This window comes from Cucurbita pepo, chromosome LG03 (assembly GCF_002806865.2).
Source record: "Cucurbita pepo subsp. pepo cultivar mu-cu-16 chromosome LG03, ASM280686v2, whole genome shotgun sequence".
NCBI classification, from domain to species: domain Eukaryota; kingdom Viridiplantae; phylum Streptophyta; class Magnoliopsida; order Cucurbitales; family Cucurbitaceae; genus Cucurbita; species Cucurbita pepo.
The window spans coordinates 8,234,531-8,255,589 of record NC_036640.1 but is presented as its reverse complement, the minus strand read 5'-3'; the positions used below and the strand labels follow the sequence as shown (position 1 = coordinate 8,255,589).

Below are 21,059 nucleotides of genomic sequence, written 5' to 3'. Positions count from 1 at the left end.
AGTTTGGAGCATATTGGTTAATGTCGTGGATAAAAAAGAGATTTTTTTTTTTGTTCGTGGTGCCAGTGGTGAGTAAGTTCCCAAACGCTTTTTAGAGGATTTACCGAAAGTTCTCCTTCTTGAGCTATAAAATTCTACATAGAGCTCGAATTGGGTACCTGCCCTATCTCCAAGGCCACGTACTGCATGACACTGGCAGAATTGAAAGAACTCAAAGTACGGTTGCGAGACTTGTTGAATAAAGGTTTCATGTGCCCCCAACGTGTCTTCTTGAGGTACACTCATGTTGTTTGTCAAGAAGAAATATGGATCAATGCGCTTGTGTGATAATTACATGGAACTGAGAATAAGAGAACAGTAAATAATAAGTACTCTCTCCCTTGCATAGAGGACCTATTTGACCAACTCGAGAAAGCGATAATGTTTTCCAAGATAGACCTACGGACAAACTATGATTGTGAACAACTCATCCAAAATGAGGTACGATCATTATGAGCTAATGGTTATTTCATTTGGGCTCACCAATGTTCATGGAGTTAATGAATCAAGTGTTCAAAGAATGTTTGGACACATTTGTTACCGTATTTATAGATGACATCCTAGTGTATTCTAAGATGAACCAGGAACACAAGTTACACCTCCGAAAAGTCCGAACAATCTTGAGGAAGAACAAGTTCTTTGACAAGTTTTTCAAGTGTGAAATTTGGTTACGATAGGTCTCATTTTAGGACATGTGTTGTCAAAGGATAAGGGTTTTAGCGGATGCCGCAAAAGTGAAAGCAATCACTAAGTGGATTCTCTAAGGTGCGCAGTTTCCAGGGACTAACAAGATATTATCGACGCTTCATACAGGACTTCACTAAAATAGCCTCACCACCCACACAATTGACTAAGAAGGGTGTTCTGTTTATGTGGAGGAGGCGTGTCAACCACAGTACTCACGGTTCCAGAGGGTTCAGAAGGTTATGTGGTCTATAGTGAGCCTCCAAGAAAGGGTTGGGGGTGTGTGTTGACGCAGCACGGGAATGTCACTAATGCATCTCGTCGGTTGAAGAATTATGAACAGAAATACCCCACTCATGACTTAGAGTGAGCTACAGTGATCTTTTCCGTTACACTATCTGTATGGGAAAATGACTCAAATTTACACAACATGAGAGTTTGAAGTACTTTTTAACCTAAAAGGAGTGGAACATACTAAAATTAGCGAAGAAGACACAAACATCTAGCATCACCCAAGAAAAAGCGAACATAGTTGTCGATACCCTAAATTGACAAACGGCCCACTTGTCTGTCATGTTTACTAGAGAGACACAAGTGTAAGCAGATATTGAGCAAGCAGGACTTGGTAGTAGAGGGAGTTCTGGCATAGTTGACCCAACTTACCTTCCAAACCACACTCCGAATCAACCGATGGTGGACTGTTACAATAATGCAGTTGTGTGTACTCAGACTTGAAGAGCTAAAACAAGAGATACTAATGGGAATCAACAAATGGTGGACTTTATGAAATAACGAGGTGTGTGTTGCAGGGTATTCTGAAGTTCGGACGGAAGAGCAAGTTGAGCCTACACTTCATCGAACCCTTGAACTGCTAGATCGATCATAGCCTTATTGTCGTCTCTCTCTACGGTGCAAAGATTCGTTTACTATCATAGAAAAAATAGTATTCTAAAATAATAATAATAATAATAATAATGGCTTTTTCTTCAAAGTCGTCGTAATAAAGAATAGAAAAGAGGGGAATATAATGCTCTAGTACTCGTTAGTAATGAAGAGTAACTACACATTGTGATCATTAAAGATGCGTGTTAATTAACAAGCACAAGGCATGTGGGACGCCATTGAGCATCGTGACGATGTCAAAGAGCGCAAGAACAAGATCACTCTTACTACTATCTATCGAGCAATTTTAGAGGTATACAATTTTATATTGCCCAAAAATCATACACTCGAACCAATAATGTTAAAGTTGTTACAAGTGTATACAATTTTATGTTACCCAGCCACTCTAACATTGATTGCTGGTATAATGTACAATTGTGACACTCACATACTTGGATCCATAAAAATATGTGGCTTCATTTTTCACCAATCATAACCAATCCGGCCACTCACGTACTGGAAATGGTTCCTATTCCTAAGAGGTTTAGTTTAGTGTGCTTCATGAACAAATGAACACTAATTAATTAATTAATTATATATGGTTGAAAATGAGAATATGCTTCAAATAGTTTAGTTAATTATGGAATAAATTAAAATAGGGTTCTATGCATAAACAATATTTAAATCAAAGCTGGCTCTCAATAAATATATATATATGATGAAATATTAATATACATTATCTTAATATTAATACAAACAACTACAACGCACATATTTTGAGCCTTTTAAGTTCTATTTCATCACTTTCTCCAAATCTTATCTTTTTCCTTCCATCCCATCTCTCACATAGGAGCCAAAAACTCAAACATGGGTCAACCCTATGAGCCAGAAGAAGGGCAGCCTGCGGCGGGGGACACGTCGGGGGATGCGGTTTCGGAGGCGACGAATGCCAGTGGCACGGCTTGGGGGGGAAGAGATCGGGGCGGCTTGTGGCGTGGGGGAGGATGGTGAGGAAGATAAGACTAGGATGGGTGAAACTGAAATGCATAGCTATGGTGAAGAAGATGAAAGAATACTACACAAGGTTGATGAAGGATATCATAGAGGCAGGAGCCTATGCTCACTCTTATCAACATAGGCTTCTCTTGTAGACTTCTTTTGCCATTCCAATTCTCGGTGTCTCGCTCTCTACCCGTTCCAGTGTTCTTGCTGCCACTTCGTAAATCTCCTACTCGTCTGTTGGTATTCCAAAATTCCATTTTCGAAGTCGTGGAGATGAAGATGCATTGTGGGTTGACCTATAGTGCGACTTGTCAGATATATTGGTTCATATGGTATTTTTTCGTTCTCTTCCCTGATCGATGTATCCTTTCTTTCGCCCAACACGGATTGATTTAATTATCAAAAATTCGGAGCATGGAGTGAAATTAGATATGTTTTTTTTTAGTATCCAGATTAATATTATCGATTAGAATAATTTATGTTTTTTAATCTTAAATATTTCTTAAGTAAATATTTAAAATTTTAATTAAATTATATTTTTTAAATATATAAATTGTCATTTTCGTGGTTGAAATAAAATAAGAGGAAAAGAAAGAGAATTTTCGTGGTTGTTTTAAGAAAATTTAAAAAACAATTGTATTTTAGTGGAAAAAGGTTGTTAGAGTGTGAAATGAACCTACGGAGAGGACATTTGAGTCTTTTTCCATAAGATATTCTTTCTTATTTTAATTTATATATTTTTAGTTTCTTTCCATCTTACTTTATATATTTTTAAATATGAAAATTTAATTTTTATACTTTTAAGTGGTTTTAACGTAAACTTATTTGTTGACTTCTTTTTCTAGAAAAGAAAAATCGTCTTGTTAAATGTTTACTTATTTTGTAAGTATATTCACGTAACACTTTCATATATATATATATATATAATTTTCGTTGACATCATAACTTAGAAGATCATGACACATGCATAAGATAGTTGTATTTAATTTCTTAAGCTATAATGTTAGTATAATTTATGACAATGTTTATGACAATGTTTTATGAATATGTTTCAAAGGATTATTTTGCATAAAACAGTTACGCTATATATACGACAACTGTTGAGGATTGTTGGGAGTGAGTTTCACATTGGCTAATTTAGGGAATGATCACGTGTTTGTGTTTATAAGTAAAGGAATAATTTCTCTAGGTATGAGGGCTTTCGGGGAAGCCTAAAGAAAAACCATGAGAGTTTATGCTCAAAGTATCATACCATTGTGGAGAGCCTAACAATAACCAGTAACGAAATAAAATCCAAATTACAAAAATTAGCCCAAAATAAAATTTATTCTCAATACACCCTTCCACGTTGGCAGTCCCATTGACTTTGTCGTTGACTTAGACTTAGACTTAGACTTAGACTTAGTAGAGTATTTGAAAAGTATCAGATGGAGTAGAGATGAGGAGGAAGCCGAGGCTGAGCCACAACGTGCAGAGGGAATTTCTTGGGAGTGGAGAGACCAAAGACTTCATCCATATTCAAATCTTCCTTCTTCATGTCCCCACCCAAACTCCAACTAAATCCGTGCAGCAGATTGGCTAGGCTCGACTGAATAACCTTCAGCCCAAGGCTGTACCCAGGGCACATCCGCCGTCCAGACCCGAACGGCAGGAGCTCGAAGTCCTGCCCTTTCACGTCGATGGTCTTTCCCATGAACCTCTCTGGGCTAAACTCGTTTGGGTTCTCCCACACTGCTGGGTCCCTCCCGATGGTCCACACATTCACCAGCACTCGAGTGCCTTTCGCTATGTCGTACCCTGCTATTTCGCAATCCTCTCGGCACATTCTCGGCACTAGCATTGGCGCTACTGGGTGCAGCCGCATTGTCTCTTTGGCTATTGCGTCCATGTATGGCAATGATGCGATGTCCTTCTCTTCCACCCATCTTTCCTTTCCGATCACTCTGTCCAGCTCTTCCCTTGCCTTCTTCAATATCTCTGGCTTTCTCAAAACCTCTGACATTGCCCATTCTACGGTCACTGCTGAGCTCTCTGTTCCGCCTGCTATCAGGTCCTAAAAGAGAATGATCATGCGTTTATAAGTAAGGAATACAGACTTTTCAGCAAAACCAAAAGCTCGTGATTCCTAATAATTTAGCTTTATAATGAAAAGGAACTTACTTGAGTAAACGCCTTGACTCCATGCCGTTCGAGTTTGACTTCGAGATCAGGATCATCAGCCAATTGCAACAAAACATCCACCATATCTTGAGCCACATAATCCTTAACACCCTCCCTCCTAGCATTATGTTCATCCAGCACATGTTCAAGAAACCTATCAAATTTCTTACTCAAAGCCTTCATCCTCTTCACATACCCTTGCAAATCCAAGAAATCAATCCACGGTATAGAATCCCCAATATTAAGAACACCACTCAACAAGAACAACTCATCCAACATCTTCTTAAACTCATCCGGACTAACAATACCATTCTCCGACTCATCCGTATACTTCTTCCCCAACACCATTCGACTTATAACATTCAAACTCACAGTGGATAAGTAATCCTTAACCTTGATAACATCCCCACAAGACTTATAAACATCTCGAAGCAGAGCATTCATTTCTTCCCTCCTGATATACTCATAAGAATCAAGCCGTTTAGCACTGAAAAGCTCCATCAAACACATCTTCCGAGCTTGGCGCCAATAAGGGCCGTATTGAGACCAAGTGATGTCGGAATAGTTATAGGTGGTGTATTTTCCGGCGGCGGTTTTGGGGCGAGACACGAAGTTCAGATCATGGGTTTTGAGGAAAATCTTAGCCATCTCGACGGAGGAGCCAACGACGACGGGGAATGAGCCGAAGCGAAGATGCATGATGGGGCCGTATTTTTTGGAGAGGTGATGAATGGATTGATGAGGCAGAGGGCCAATTAAGTCGAGGTTTCCGATTAATGGCCATGGTTTAGGTCCGGGAGGGAGATTGAGATTGCGGCGGCGAAGGCGGCGGGAGAGGAAGAAGAGGGCGAGAATGGCCAACCATGCGGCGGCGTAAGAAACCCATGAAGGAAAAAGCTCGATGGAATCCATGGTGATCGGAGCTAGAAACAGAGGAGATTGTGAAAGATGGTGGAAATCCGATGAGGATTAAAGGGTATTTATAGGGATGAAATTAGGTAGAAAATTAGGACATAATTTCGTGAAAGATGTTACATTAATTTCTTCGAAGTTTCAGCTGAAATTCCTCGGAGCCACAGAATTTGAGTTGGAGTAAGAAGTAAACACAGGGAGGACATGGAAATTTGGGGATAATTCAAGTGGAAATTGGGAGTGGGCCATGTCAGTGTGAACGCAGCTGGTAGTTGTCGTTACGAATCTTGAACTACAAATTGATCCTAAATTAAGAATTTTGTATTTAAAATATCTCATACATTTTTTAATTTAATTACGGTTTCATATATATTTTAATTATGCATTTTGGTATTTATTGATAATTTTTAGTTATACAAGTTATTAATTTTCCGTCTCTATTTTATATTTTAATCTTTATCCTTGTGAAATTGTTCATTTATTTTTCAGGACATTAAGGTAGAGATTTTTATAAAAAAAATTTTATTTTATATACAAAAATATAACATAATCTAAAAGTAAATTATAGAAATTCAAATTAATATTTTATATATAAAAATATAACATAATCTTAAACCTAATTTATAAAAACTTAAATTTTAATAATATAGTAAAGTTTTATGCACGTTTTTCTTTAATTATTTATTTATTAGATAGATAGATTTATTTATTTATTTATAGATAAATAGATCGGTAGCTAGATAGATAGACAAATAGGTAGATGTGGTTGAAGAAAATCGTTGAAATTAAGTATTGTGTAAGTCAATTGCATTGAAAACATGTGAGCAAGAGAGATTATAATACTTGACTGGAGAGGTTTGATGACCACTTGTTCTCCCAATAGAACATTTTGAGGTGATCCATGTTTGACAGACCTAAACATGATTTCGTCGAACGGTAAAACAAACAGAAAATACAATAGTAAAGGAATACAACATGAAAGCAAATAAAGGGTTTTGCATCACATGGACACGCGACCACGACAACACGTCTTGGGTAAGCATGATCATGACATCCTCCCCCACCTAATTGGTTGACGTTCCTATCAGCTAGCTATCTTCAAACTCAGCAATGTGGATCGTGGTGGAGTCTAGGTCTTCGACGTGTTTCTAGCTTGTTTCCTCTATTAGGAGGTTCTTCCATTTGACGAGGAATTTCTGAATCCTCCGTATAGGTTTTCCAACTTTTATAACTCTGTCAGCTACGATTACTTCGATCTCCTTGGTGTCCTTTTGTTTCAGATTGATTCCAAGCCTAATGATAAAATTTCAATTGTCGTTATCTAGATCGAGGTGATAAGGTTTTAGGTTACTCACATGAATTATTAGGTCAATTTTCATCCATGTGGGCAATGCCACTCTGTAAGATGTAGACCCGATCTTCTTGAGAACTTTAATCGGTCCTTCGTACTTTCTAACAAGTCTCTAATCCTTTCGGCGGTGGAATCTGATTTATTTTAGCCTCATTTTCATAAAGAATTGATCTCCTATTCGAAATTGGAGGGGACGACACTTCTTGTCCGCCTACTTCTTTGTGTGTCTGGAAGCTTTCTCCAAGTAAGCTCGGGCTATACCTATTGTCTGTTTCCAATTTTCTTGTGAAGTTTCGGGCTTGAGGTTTCATCCCTACATATGAGTAGTAAATAATATGAAGTAGGGCTCGTTGTTGTCCACTTACAATCTGGGGCTCTTCCCACTAGACGGACTAGTTTGGCAGTTAAAATAGAATTGAACCACATCTAGCAATTGTACCCAATTCTTACAACAAGCGTCAACAAAGCGGTGCAAGTACTCTTCGAGCAAGCAACTGAATCGCTCTGTCTGTTTATCAGTCTGGGACATACCATATTTGATCTCAGTGAGTCACTCGACTTGCGACTAGGCAACTGTTTTTGTGCCGACATTGTTTCGGTCTTTGATGGGACTAGGAGCTAGTGAAGCTTTGATACCACTTGTCATAATTGCAATATTTAGGTAGCAGACTAACGATTTGTGCAGTACTTACTCTAATCCAATTAACAAGTCAGCATGTGAAAATCAGACTTTGCAGTCAATTGTAACGTATGGTCGAACTTCGAGCCACGTTTTGAGAGAATTTTTTTTTATAAAATGTGATCGAGAAAAATCATTGAAAACAAATCGAAATTAGGCATTGTGAAAATCAATTGCATTGAAAACATTTGAGCAAAAGAAATTACAACATTTACTCCAGAGAGATTTGATGACTACTTAGTCTCCTATAGTACATTTTGATGCGATTCATGTTTGACAAATCTAAACACGATTTTGCCGAACGGTCATACAAACAAACAAAAAAAACAATAGTAAACTAATACAACATGAAAGCAAATAAAGGGTTTGATATAGCATAGACATGCGTCCACGAGCAACACACCTTAAATAAGCATGACCCTGAGCATGGCTCGGGTGGGGGAGGGGATGGTGATAGTGATGGGCCTAATAGAGAAAGTCTTATTAGGTCAAATAATGGGCCTTAATGGGCCGGTGCTTATTTTGATTACTTGGGGCCTTGAGCATCCAAAAGTAGGAGCCTAGTCCCGTATGCGCCCCATCCTTATATACTCATAATTTTCTTCTCTTCTTCTCTGCCCAGCCGGAGGAAACCCTAATTTCGCTTTGCTTGAACCTGCACATAATCAGGGGTCGCTCTGTTGCCAGTTGGTAATTTTCTCTCTATCGACACTATACGCAATCTTTATTTATCTTTTTTAATTTGAATTCAATGTCGCTTTTAATGAATTTTTCCTCGGTTTCTAAATGGATTCTGATAATATAGTTCATTGCTATGTGGTTCTGTTCTCTTTAGCTGTGTTTAGAAGGATTTTCCGAGTGCATTTTTAGTATTGGACTTTTAGGAATATGATTCTGGATGTGTACATTTAGCCTGATAGAGGAAAGATAAGTAAAGATGGCTTTTCGTTTTTCAGAATCGATGAAAGAGAGAAATGTTCTGTTGTTATGAATATATTTTCTCCTTTTTTTAATATCATCCTCATCGCCGTCAGTCTAGTTAAAATAATTAATCGTTCTGTGTTTCAATTGTTTTCAATCTGTTTCTTTTTTCTTACAGCTGTTTTATCTTCACATTTTAGACGAAATTCTTGTTCTAGTTTATATTAACCATTGATAATATTTATATCAATACATTTAATAGGTATTTGCAGTTTTTCTTTTTTCTTTTTCTTGAAATTTGTTATTGGAAAACCAGTTTATGCAACCAATCTTAATTAAATGATGGCTTCGGCATTTTATTGAACATAAGGGAGAAAGTGATTGGAAATATCATAGTTCATTGTAAGTTGATTAGTTTGTTCGATATATGTTTTCTTAGTTATGGGTGAAGAAGTCAAGGCATTGATTCCGGAGTCAGTTTTGAAGAAGACGAAGAGGAATGAAGAATGGGCATTGTCAAAGCAGCAAGAATTTGAAGCGGCCAAGAAGAAGAATGCAGAGAACCGTAAGTTGATTTTCAACAGAGCTAAGCTATATTCAAAGGAGTATGAAGAGCAGGTATACTTTGTTTTCCCCCTTCATAACGTACCTATTTTATTATGTTAAATTCCTCGAGTTTGATGCTTTCATTTTAGAGCATTTACAGTTGGTTTTTGAGTTTGAACAGGAAAAAGAACTGATTAGACTGAAGCGCGAGGCCAAATTAAAAGGAGGATTTTATGTTGTCCCTGAGGCTAAATTATTGTTTATCACTCGCATTCGTGGGTATGTGTCTTTTTTTAATGAACTGATTTATTGCTATACATGATCTTATGTTCTGATGTCCCAAAATTTGATGAAATATCAGTATCAATGCCATTGACCCAAAGACGAGAAAGATATTGCAGCTGTTGCGTTTGAGGCAGGTACAATATCAAAAGTTCACATGGTTGAGTTAGTTCCCTATTGTTGTTAGGCCTAGTGGTCATAATAATTGGGCACGTTTTTTATTAATACAGGAGAGATCTAGCTGGTTGTTATTGTCGTGCGATAATTGCTTCGTTTTTTGTTTCAGATTTTCAACGGTGTCTTCCTCAAAGTGAACAAAGCAACGTTGAATATGCTGCACAGGGTCGAGCCTTATGTGACCTATGGGTATTTCTCGTCGTAGAGATTTTAATTCTTAGAATTTTCTTCCTCCTTAACAGATTGTTTGAAGTATTAATGCAATTTTTTTCAGCTACCCCAATTTGAAGAGCGTTAAAGAACTTATTTACAAGAGGGGTTATGGGAAGCTAAACAAGCGGAGAGTAGCATTGACTGACAACTCAATTGTGGAGCAGGTCTCTCTCTTTCCTCCATCTCTTATTCTCATCTAAGTTTTAATGGTTAGTGTTTCTTATATTCTCTTATTGAATGAAGGCTCTGGGTAAATATGGCATCATCTGCATGGAAGATCTCGTCCACGAGATCATGACTGTCGGTCCTCACTTTAAGGAGGCGAATAACTTCCTATGGCCCTTTAAGTTGAAGGCACCTTTGGGTGGATTGGAAAAGAAGAGGAATCACTATGTTGAAGGGGGAGACGCAGGCAATCGCGAGAATTATATCAATGAGCTTATCAGGAGAATGAACTAGGTGAGGAACAATTTTGTTGTCATTGATGCTTGGTTTTTTTTTTTTTTTTTTTTTTTTTTTTGTCCAATCACTGGANTTTTTTTTTTATTCTTTTTTGTCCAATCACTGGAAGTAGAAACAATTTTGTTCACAAAGTTAGTCAAATCTTTCTACATTTAAGTAGCATAGACTTCGTTTATGTCAGATACTACACTTCGAGTGCCTTAATACTAATGGCAGTTCTATCTTTTCAATTTTTATTTGGTTGTAATAGTAGGATTAGAAAGGCTTTTTTACATCATAGAGGTCTACTCTTGGTTTAAGATGTTGACAAAACTAAGGCACAAAGATGTAGAATATGAGCTTACCTCATTCCTGTGAGATCATTTTAAAATAGTCCAATAACATGAAATACTATTAACATTCAAGACCATAAATACAAATTTCAAAAATTGCATTAAATACTATTAACAATACTATTACCTCATTGCTGCGAGATCATTTTAAACAAAGGCACTTTCAAATGCATTAAATACTATTTACATTCAAGACCATAAATACAAATTTTAAAAATACTCTAAAGTTTTAGAAGTTACCTTAATATTCTTAATTGATTCTTAATCTAAATCTATTTTCAAGTTGGTTCTTTTATTCTAAAGTTTTAGAAGTTACCTTAATATTCTTAATTGATTCTTAAAATTTTCAAGTTGTTCTTTTATAAATTGAAATGTTTTAGAGAGAGGAAGGAAAGAAAGGGATTAAAAAAGTATTTAAGAATGAAGTAATTCTTTAATCCTGAGTTGAAGCATATGAGAGAAGAAATCCAAGAGTGAAATAGTCTGTGGGTATAAAGAAACCATTTTTATAAAACTTAGGTACTACTTTTCAAAGTTATGTGTATTTTATTTTTTAAAACGAATGTTAGGTGTATTTTATTTTTTGAAACATCAACGGTTTAGTCCATATACTTACGATAAGGATAATTTTGAACTTCTAAAAAAAGATTTAAGAGTATTAATGAAACTTTGAAAATTCAAACACATTATTGAACCTTTTAAATGTGTTTTTTTCTAGTTTAAGAGTTTTTTTTTTTCTTTTCTTATTAACTTGATTGTTTTTAGGTGCAATAAATTCGGGGCAAAGTTCAATTGCTTATTTGTTCATTATTTTAGTTCTCACTTTTTAGATCATATTAGTAGTCTATTTAGAAACATTGCAAAGATAAATTGTAACGTTGTATCAATTCCTATATTAAATTTTAAGTCCTATATTAAACTTTTAATTTAAGCACACGTTAGATTTTGAAAAATAGTGCAATGGAACATAATTTCATAACATTATTTTTTGTCTAACGTCTCGTTCAAATAAATATGGAAATAATATGGTAACTTTCACTTGTTTCGAATTTTTTAGTGAGTTTCAATTATGCTATTTACCGTTTTTACTTTTGAAATTATTTCAAACATAGTAAACTAGAGTATATTATTTTCCTCCTTAAAATTGGTGAGAACAAGTAAATCACATAGGAATTCTGAAATTTGGAGCCTTACCTCGTGATGAATTAACGAGAATTAAATTTAGAACATGAAATATGAAAGGAAAGAGACGAACATGAAATATGAAAGGAAAGAGACGAACAAAGAAATTAAAGGCAATCAAACGTAAGATCACTATTGCTTGATAAATTTCTTCTTATCGTTAATTAATCATTTTCTATATCGTTGTTCTAGTTTTTACGAGCGTACACTTTCCATTTAACCCTATTCATCCAGAATTTTCTCTTATGAACATCTTTCATTCACTCACTTTTTAATTTTTTCATAATACACACTCTTTCCTTGTCATTTTGACTATAAATCCAACCTCTGAATCTACTCCTCTAACCACTACCACTTTGAACAAGCCCAAGTTCCTTGAATTTTCTTGTCCCTTCGATTTTCGATAAATTCTACCCCAAAAGTAGATTGTTTTCTAATAAATTTAAAGGTTAAGAATTCTATGTCAACCCGAGCATAACCCGAGCATACTTACTTGAATAGTAATTAACATGTATACTATGTTCAAATTTTAGCTTAAATTCACCTTTTACCTCTATTTTTATAACCTCTTGTCATATAACATTTCCTTTTTAACCTTAACCAAAAAGTTGATGGAAGGGTTGTTTAAAACAGTTAAGGGTAAAAGTGAAAATTTTCATATTTCAAATCTAACTTAAAATGTAAGGATATTTTGTATAATTCAAGCTATAAAGTTAAAATTAAGTGTTGAATCAATTTAACTCATACATAATTGGATCTTAGGTTTCATTTGTTATATTTTGCAATAATAATAAATAATAATAATCAAACAACTCCAATATCAAAAGGATTATCTTACCAATTTGAAATGAAATAAATTTGGAAATGGCAGACAAATTTAGATATCTATTTAATTTGTAGGGTATGAAATTGAGAATGGAAAAAGAACTAAGAAAGATTTCTACCCGTTGGCTAAATGGAGCGGAGGGTGGAAATGAAGAGAAATTTTTTTGTCCCAAAAAATAAGAGATGGGAACCGAAAGAGATTTCTCCGTCCTAACCAATTTTCTAAAGAGAATCTCTACTTCAATTCCTATGAAAATAAATGAATTTTCTTACCATAAATAAAAATTGAAAGAGATGTCGGGAAAAAGAATGGAGAAGAGTTCTCCATCCCAGCCCGTGGACATCTTCTAAAGGAGAAATGAAATAGAGGATTGTTGCTGATATTGGCAAGAAGATGTTCGAATCAAGAGAGAAAACGCGTACACTTTGATTCTATTTAACATTAATCGTCAATCTTGTTTGAACTAGTTCGAATTTCTCCACAACACGAACACGAACACGAACACCAACCCCAATCCCAATGCCTACTACAAGAAGCTTTCTCATGCCCTTTCCCTCCACCAAAAACGTGGAAAAGAAACTCTCGAAAACTATACACCAAAAGTAAAAACAACACCACCCCATCCCCTCTTAAACCCTTGCAATCTCTGTCAATTCATCAGTCCTAACCTACCTACCTACCACCACCACCACCAAACCCAAATATTAAATGAGGAAAGAAGATTCTTACGTGAGCAAAGGCTCAGTGTGTCAAGCGAGTTCCTGATGCTACACGGCTATCACGTCGTTCGAGTTCATGATGCTACACGGCTATCACATCGTTCTTCGACAGGTCTTCACACTGCAATACAATACCTTCAATACTAGCTGGAAATATGCACTTGCTCCATTCACACCCACTTGCAATCGGATCAGGCGGAGGGACAATCATTAGCACGTTTTCGTTTCTCTGGACAACTCCCATTACACTAACAGTGCTTCCTTCCTTGATATACCTGCACATTTCACAAATAACAAATAGTAAGACCTGCCACATAACCGTTCTTCGATGATACAATGTACTAGTTCAGAGGCGCTCATAAGCTCATATGTACCAATATGAACCATGCATTTAGGGTAGTATTGATTCTAAATAACGTGATGATTCTGGCACTATCACTAGTCCTAAAGACCGTTTGAAGTTATTTGCAGGAGAATAGGATAGGATCAATGATGACTAAAGATTGCTGGTACCAACAGTTGAAGCGATCATCAGAGGTTGTAAAACAATTCACCATATCATGGAAACGACTCTTACAATTATCTACAATAATTTAATAGCCAAGACGTTCCTTCAGAGGCGCTAAAAAACCATATTTGACACTTTCTGTAATTCTGGCTTTCTTCATTTTGCTAAGTTTCATCAAATAATGAATGGAAAAGAAGTATAATCCGTAGGCATGAATTATTTCAAAGCGTCAACAAAATAGGTACATTACCCTTCTCTTAAGCGCATTAATCGACCTTCACTTGAAAGATTTCTTTCTCCTAACCACCTGACAAAGTCGGGAGATAATTCTTCATTTACTGGATTAACATCAATAACAATTGGATCGTCAACATAAGGAGTCACCCTGGCTCCACAACCAGACTTAACCAATGCTCTTAATCCAGATTGAAAATCAGAGATGTAGAAGTCAACCACATGTCTCTGTGAATAACAGCAAAAAAGAAATACAGCTGTAATTGGCTTGAATAACAAAATTGAACTTTCAAATCAAGCAACAATGTAGCTGAGGACATTTATAGACAACTTCAAACTGCAGATAATTTTAATACCTACATGGGTAAGTACATGGTGTGACAATATTTAATGGCATTGATTCACCATGTAAACTCCAATTAAATTAGTGAATCATACTTTTAATCGGAAAAAGAACTTCAATGCTCATGACTTTGTAAGAAAAATTATACGATAAAATGAACCATGATATCCCATAATCCTCAGCCCCTCACTTTGAACCCCAAACACAAGAGAGAGCGAGAGGGAGAGAGAGAGAGAGAGAGAGACAATAAATTAACTTCAAGGAGAACAAAATTAATCAACCATAACAATAAATTGAGTCTTGAGTCACTCACTTCTAGTGATCTGAGCCCCCAAGTAAAACGGCGATGTGTAGGATTGACAGCTTTGGAACTCCATCCGCGGTACTCATATAAACTCGTCGATGTATATACACATCTTGGAACTTTTTGGAAGGATGACTCCAGGGGCATGTTACCACAGGTAACCACCTTTAGAACATGAACAAAACAAATTACATAACATATAAAGCAGTATAACGATAACATCACAACAAGATGAAGAAAGTGATTTTTTTTCCATTTGAGGAAATGCGGCATTTCACTTCCTATGTGCCCAGAAATCTATCTATAACATATTAGACAATGGCCATGGATAAGACATCTCTAACAATTGAATGTACCAGAACTATTAGAAGATGTCAATGGCCACAAAGGTCTCCCTTCCTAACGTACGCAGTCAACAGAAATTTCTTTTAACAAAATCAATATATCTATAAGTGAACTTCGAAAATAATTACCTAAACGAAGTCCAGTGAAGTTGTTTCCGCATAAATGTAGTTATGTCATGAAAAATAGTACGTTTTCCGCTAAATTTTGTGTAAATATCTAAACTACCAATAAGAACTCAAAACAAGTACATTTTACTAATATCAAGAAACATACTTACCCCGGAGACCTTGACAAATTGTCCATTCTTTGCAGTTCTAAGTTCAGAATCTGGATAGCGAGCAATGAAACCCATAATTGCTCTTCTTCCCCAGTAGGTATTCCAAATGAAAAGTGTACAAACAGCAGCAAAAAGAACCACAACCACAATGAGGAGGATTGCATTATGGACAGCTCCAAGAATAAAGCCCCCAGCAATAAAACCCATCACAAATAGAAGAATTAATGACCATAATACTATCTTAGGGAAGTTCTTTGAAAATGAATAATCATCATCATAAGTAAGAGTAGTTACAGCATGACTATGAGCTGCAGAACCCTGTAATTTAATGGATCCCATAGATTCTAAAGGACCAGAAACCTTCCGTGGAGCTCCAGAAGAATTTAGAGGTCCTGAAGAAATGGGTCCTGATGTGATAAGGCCTGTTGCAGGTAGTACAGGAGGAAGAGGCCCAGAGTTTTGACGACCAGTAGGTGTTACTCCACCAGACTGTGGACCAGACAACTTTACAGGTTCCCCATGCTTGCTCAGAGGTCCAGAATTTGATTTTTTCAATGAAGCTGAACCAGAAAGGCCTTGAGAAGGTAAAGAACCTGAGGTGGTGTACATGGTGCGAGATGTAGCATTAGGCATGATAGGTCCAGAGTGAGATGCAACACCTCCGAAAGATCCAGACCTCATGGAGCCACCAGTTATAGGTCCTGACTTCTTGGACTTGGAGCCATCCACAGGGATATCAAACATCTTCCCTAGCTCTCCTGATTTCTTAATATCTCCACCAGTATAGGGCATGGGTACAGAGCTCATCGTTGGGGTTCTCTCTTTAGGCTGCTCAGGCCTCCCTGATACGTAGAGGCCATTGCTAAGCTGATGGGATGGTATTCTGGAACTCATCTTGCCTCTTCAAAATATTCGACAGGAATTAACACAACAGAAATATCAGCAGCTGATGTAATGCTCAAGTCTCTCCTGAGGACCAAAATTTTCTAATTAATTTTATTCAAAACATCAAATATGAGTCAGAGACAAAACATGCGCATGATAATCAAAACAAATATGTCTTGAAAGCTGAATTAAGAGCTACAGGTAAAGTTTAGGAGAACATAAACCATGGATAGCCGAAGGACTGCATTAATGTATTTGTTGTTCAGATAATGTATTTGGGGTTTCCAATAGAATTAGAATTGACTAGCCCTAAATAAATAGATGGTTAAAATAACTTTTTGGTTCCTTAAGGTTTGAGTTTAGAATCTATTTGGTCCATGAGGCTTCAAAATGAACATTTTAGTCCCTTGAGGTTTGGAAAATAGTTATAAAATGTTCTCAGACTATTAGTTGACGACTGGATGATGACATGGTAATCAAGCTGTTGATTGTGCAATGCTGAGTTGACAATTTTATTAGTTTAATAAATAAAAGAATTGGTGAGGTGGCCTCTCCCCTCTCCATTCAGTCTCCTTCCTCTCTTCTTCTTCTCTTTTGGCCAAGCTCACATCCCCGCCCGTCTCGTGGATCACAGTCTGGATCTCTCCAGCTCTATCACCGCTAATGGACTATTCCCCATTTCCAAACCCAATACTCTGGCAAGGCATATGCAGAGCACGCACGACCTAGATTCTCCAATCCAAGGACAAAACAAACATTACACCACCGCAACTCTTCCCAATTTCAAAACACACTTCTCTTTTTCCTCCTTCACCCCTCCTTAGTCGCCATTTTCTTTCCCTAACCTGGCGCCGAGGAAAAGGAAAAGGGAAAGGGCTTTTTTCGTCGTAAAGCCAGCAGATTCTATTTGGATGCCGAACAAGAAAGCTTGAACGTGGAAATATCACTGTACACGCAAGGATTCGACCATGGAATTGGACTGATGGAGGAAGATTATCACAACCCATTATCAGCTTCGGGTGACCCAATGGACCTTTAAAGTCTTTTCGTTTTACTAAAAAAAAAAAAAGAAAAAATCATTTTTTCTTGATCCTTCAAATGATTGGGAATGTAGGTCCATATTTATAATACCATTAGAGGAAGGAAAGACTGGACAAAGGTTTATTAAGAATTGTGATCAACTAATTTGCTCCATACTTTATATTGTCTTCGTTTTATACCTCGATTCAGGAACTGACAAAAGAACTCTACTTCGTTCCAAATCTAGAACGGAGAAAAAACATTTCATGACTGCAATGACAACAATTAACAGGAAGATGAGAAAGGAGAAAGGTAGTGACGGCGGTGGCAAACTTAATTGGAGGAATAGAAGGGAGAAGGGTCGAGAGGAAATAAGGGAGTGGAAAAGCCACGCCACTAATAATAATATTAAATTAATAAATTTGCCCACTCAACATTACACAATCAACATGACACCTCAATTTTTGTGAGTCAATTAACGGTCGAAGGACCATTTAGAACTTTTGTCAAACCTCAGGGAATAAAAAATGTTCCTTTTGAAACCTCGAGGATCAAATAGACACGAACTCAGACCTTGGGGTCAAAAGTATAATTTGCCCGAAATAAATTATTAGGAAGAACAAAAGGTTTAGCCGCTTAATAATTCAGCATACTTAACATTAAACTAGATTTAAACACACATTCTTATCTGATAAGTAGAGTAATGCAGGGCAAGATCAGAAGATGATTGTTAAATGAGAAAGAAACCCCACAAAAGGGGAATCCTAGGTACATATTATTATGGAAGACCGAGAGAGAATATCTATGCCACAAGGGGTCTTCGACAAGGGAATCCATAATCCCATTTTCTTTTCATAATGGTCATGGATTGACTCAGTTGCCTACTCACTTTAGCCGAATGTGAAGGATAGATAAAGGGCTTTCAGAGTGGCAATGAAGGCTTTAAGCATCAACCACCTACGGTTCGCAAATGATACAATCCTCTTTTTTGATTTGTCAAATATCTCTTCCATACAAAAAAAATTATCAAGATAGTAAAAACCTTTGGAAAAAAATCTTTGGACAAAATATCAATCTCCTAAAAACAAAGATTATAGGTATCAAGGTTAGCACAAAGATTATTGACGAATTTTCCAATAGATAAGGTTGTAAAAAGGGTGAATGGTCGAATATGTACCTAGGATTACTCTTGGAAACCACAAATATTTTTTTCCTGCTAGAAGACTATTATTGAAAAAATAGAAAGAAGGCTCTCAACATGGTTATTATGTCATACATTAAAGAGCGGAAGGCTCACCCTAAAACAAGTCACACTGTCCAACCTCCATACTTACTACATGTCTATTTGAAATGTTACAAAAAGTGGTTATGTATAAAGAAAGATTATTCATAAACTATCTATGAAAAGATAGTCCACACCTTGTTCAATGAAATATAATAAACTTCCTAGTAGACAATGGAGGACTCGATCTATTTTCGGTAAAGGAGAAGAACTAAGCTCTCCTCGCAAAATGGACATGGAAATATCATCACAAGGAAAATGCCTTATGGGGAAAACTTATAAAGGCTAAATATACTCCTACATCATATAAAAATTGACCCCTTCTATCTTCTGCAAAAGGGCTATGGAAGTATATAAAAAAAAAACACCAAAACCTCATCACTAGCGGAATTCACCAGAGGGTAAGTAATGGGGGAAGCACGTCATCCTAGACCAACCCATAGATTGAATACGCCACGTTAGCCCTACGGTATCCACTTTTGTATAGACTCTCTCATAGCAAAAGAGTTATGATCAAAGAAATGTGGAATGATGTCAACAATTTATGGGACCTGAAGCTTGGTAGGAACCTAAAGGATAACGAAACCACGGAATAGGCTGAATTAAGCCTCGATCTTGCCCCATTTGTATTGTCTAATGAAGCAAACTCATTGGCATGGCTTCCCATCGAGGTCTTCTTTACTAAATTTTTTATGTGAACACAAGGAAAAAAGTAGAAGCAATAACTCCTATGCTAACAAAGACAATATGGAAAGGAGATCACCCTAAAAACGTGAAGTTTTTCTTCTGGAAAATAGCGCATATAATAATTAGTACAAGTGAAAATCTTAAAAAAAAAGGCTGCCCTACATGACTCTATTTCCAAATTGATGCCCATTATGCAAGAAAGACAACGAATCACAAAACCACTTATTTATGCAATGCACATACACTTAGAATTTCTGGACAAAGATTCTCAATATCTTCGGAGGACGTCTACTTTTCCTAGAGAGGTAAAAGATTTATTGGACATGGCTTTAACATACTGTCCCTTCAAGAATGCAAAAGTTCTACTATATAAAAACTTCATCGTGACTTTCTTTTGAAATCTGTGGAAAGAAAGAAATCAAAGAGCATTCACGGAAAAGACACAAACTTATACAAAACTCTTCAACAATGTTGCTATATCTTGGTGTAAACTGTCTCATACTTTTGCTTCCTATAGTTGTATCTCCCTTATTGTAAATTGGTCTTTTGTAAACATCATAGATAACATATGCCTTTTTGTAAATTTCAAACATCAATGAAATTATCGCTTATCAAAAAAAAAAAAAAAAAAAAAAAAAAACCTATGACTACCCGTAAACTGGGGGAAACAGCAACATACATTAGTTAAGAAACTCTTAAATTACAGGAACATATTCATGATAAAGACCATCTAGAAAAGTGAATATTGAATGACTTTCTGATGAATAGAGGAGAAGGGGTAAGAAACATACAGATATTATCCACAGTGAACCCATTTTAATGGAACCTTTGTGGGTAACTTGGTACATTATCAAAAATCAGAAAATTAAGCAGCATTAGCTTCTAATCCACCTAAATAGTCAACCATTAAGCTAGGAATTCAATTAACAAGAAGAAAAAATAAAAAACTGGAACTCCGGACGTTATTCAAACAAAGAGAGCAACCCGTATCAACTGATAGGCAGAAGTGATGATGAATAAAATATGTTTAGAGTTGAGAAGTTGGGACATGTGCAGGAAACTAGACGACATGGAACTGGCATAAATGAAAAGAAATCCTAGGAACAAAGTTCACTACATGAATGTCCCTCCACCCCCAAAAAAAAGGAACATGGAGAACTTCATTAAGTCTTACCCTTATCCTAAAGGGAGAAAAACTGCAGAAGGAAAGAACCGAAATTAGGATGTTCACCGGTTATGAGAAAATAAAGGATTTAATATCTCGTGATTGCGCACTGAAATTGATTAAGGCACTAGGATCTGTAAGAACACATACATAATTGAAGATTACAATCAATTGAACACTCAATTAAAAAAGAGAACCATCAGCTGACCAGAAAAACAACAAGAACAACAAACGAAAACACATCCATCAGAGAAATGGAGAAGATCTACGAGGGAGGCGGGATTCAGGAGAAGCAAACAGAAAGTGGCAAAGTAGTAGAGTAGAAACGAAGTGAAAAGGAGAGAATGAAGATAGGGAAACACAATTTTGAGCACTTACCAGTAGGAAAAGCAGTGGCAGCAGCTGTAATGGCAGAAATCCAGAGATTAGGAGACATAATGTGTCAAAAAAAAAACAGAAAATTCCAAAACCAATCCAAATCTCAGTCTCTCAATTCCTCTCTACGACTTAGCTCCCTTTCTCTTTCTCTCTCGCTCGCTCGCTCGCTATCCGAACTTCCGTCGCTCTCCCTCTCCCTCTCCTGCGGACAACCGCATCGACTGGTGGGTTTTGTCAGTCCCCTTCCAAAAAAAATTATAAA

The 21,059-nt window shown here is 36.5% G+C and overlaps 3 protein-coding genes across 3 annotated transcripts; 1 reads left to right on the top strand and 2 right to left on the bottom strand.

Moving 5' to 3' along the window:
• Window positions 1-3,834: 3,834 nt before the first annotated feature.
• LOC111790350 (cytochrome P450 71A1-like) lies at window positions 3,835-5,825 on the bottom strand. The gene is made up of 2 exons (XM_023671226.1): window positions 4,768-5,825; window positions 3,835-4,660 (listed from the first exon to the last, which is right to left on the bottom strand). The coding sequence occupies exons 1-2, from the start codon at window positions 5,677-5,679 to the stop codon at window positions 4,031-4,033; spliced, it is 1,542 nt and encodes a 513-aa protein (XP_023526994.1). The 5' UTR covers window positions 5,680-5,825; the 3' UTR covers window positions 3,835-4,030.
• Window positions 5,826-8,294: 2,469 nt separating this feature from the next.
• On the top strand, window positions 8,295-10,382 carry LOC111790374 (60S ribosomal protein L7-2-like). The gene is made up of 7 exons (XM_023671258.1): window positions 8,295-8,399; window positions 9,070-9,248; window positions 9,358-9,455; window positions 9,538-9,595; window positions 9,745-9,824; window positions 9,910-10,012; window positions 10,092-10,382. The coding sequence occupies exons 2-7, from the start codon at window positions 9,072-9,074 to the stop codon at window positions 10,305-10,307; spliced, it is 732 nt and encodes a 243-aa protein (XP_023527026.1). The 5' UTR covers window positions 8,295-8,399; window positions 9,070-9,071; the 3' UTR covers window positions 10,308-10,382.
• A 2,668-nt stretch (window positions 10,383-13,050) lies between these two features.
• On the bottom strand, window positions 13,051-21,047 carry LOC111790351 (uncharacterized membrane protein At1g16860-like). Its single transcript, XM_023671228.1, has 5 exons — window positions 20,798-21,047; window positions 15,381-16,349; window positions 14,768-14,923; window positions 14,128-14,339; window positions 13,051-13,644 (listed from the first exon to the last, which is right to left on the bottom strand). Exons 2-5 carry the CDS (start codon window positions 16,272-16,274, stop codon window positions 13,452-13,454), a joined length of 1,455 nt encoding a protein of 484 aa, XP_023526996.1. The 5' UTR covers window positions 16,275-16,349; window positions 20,798-21,047; the 3' UTR covers window positions 13,051-13,451.
• Window positions 21,048-21,059: the final 12 nt, after the last annotated feature.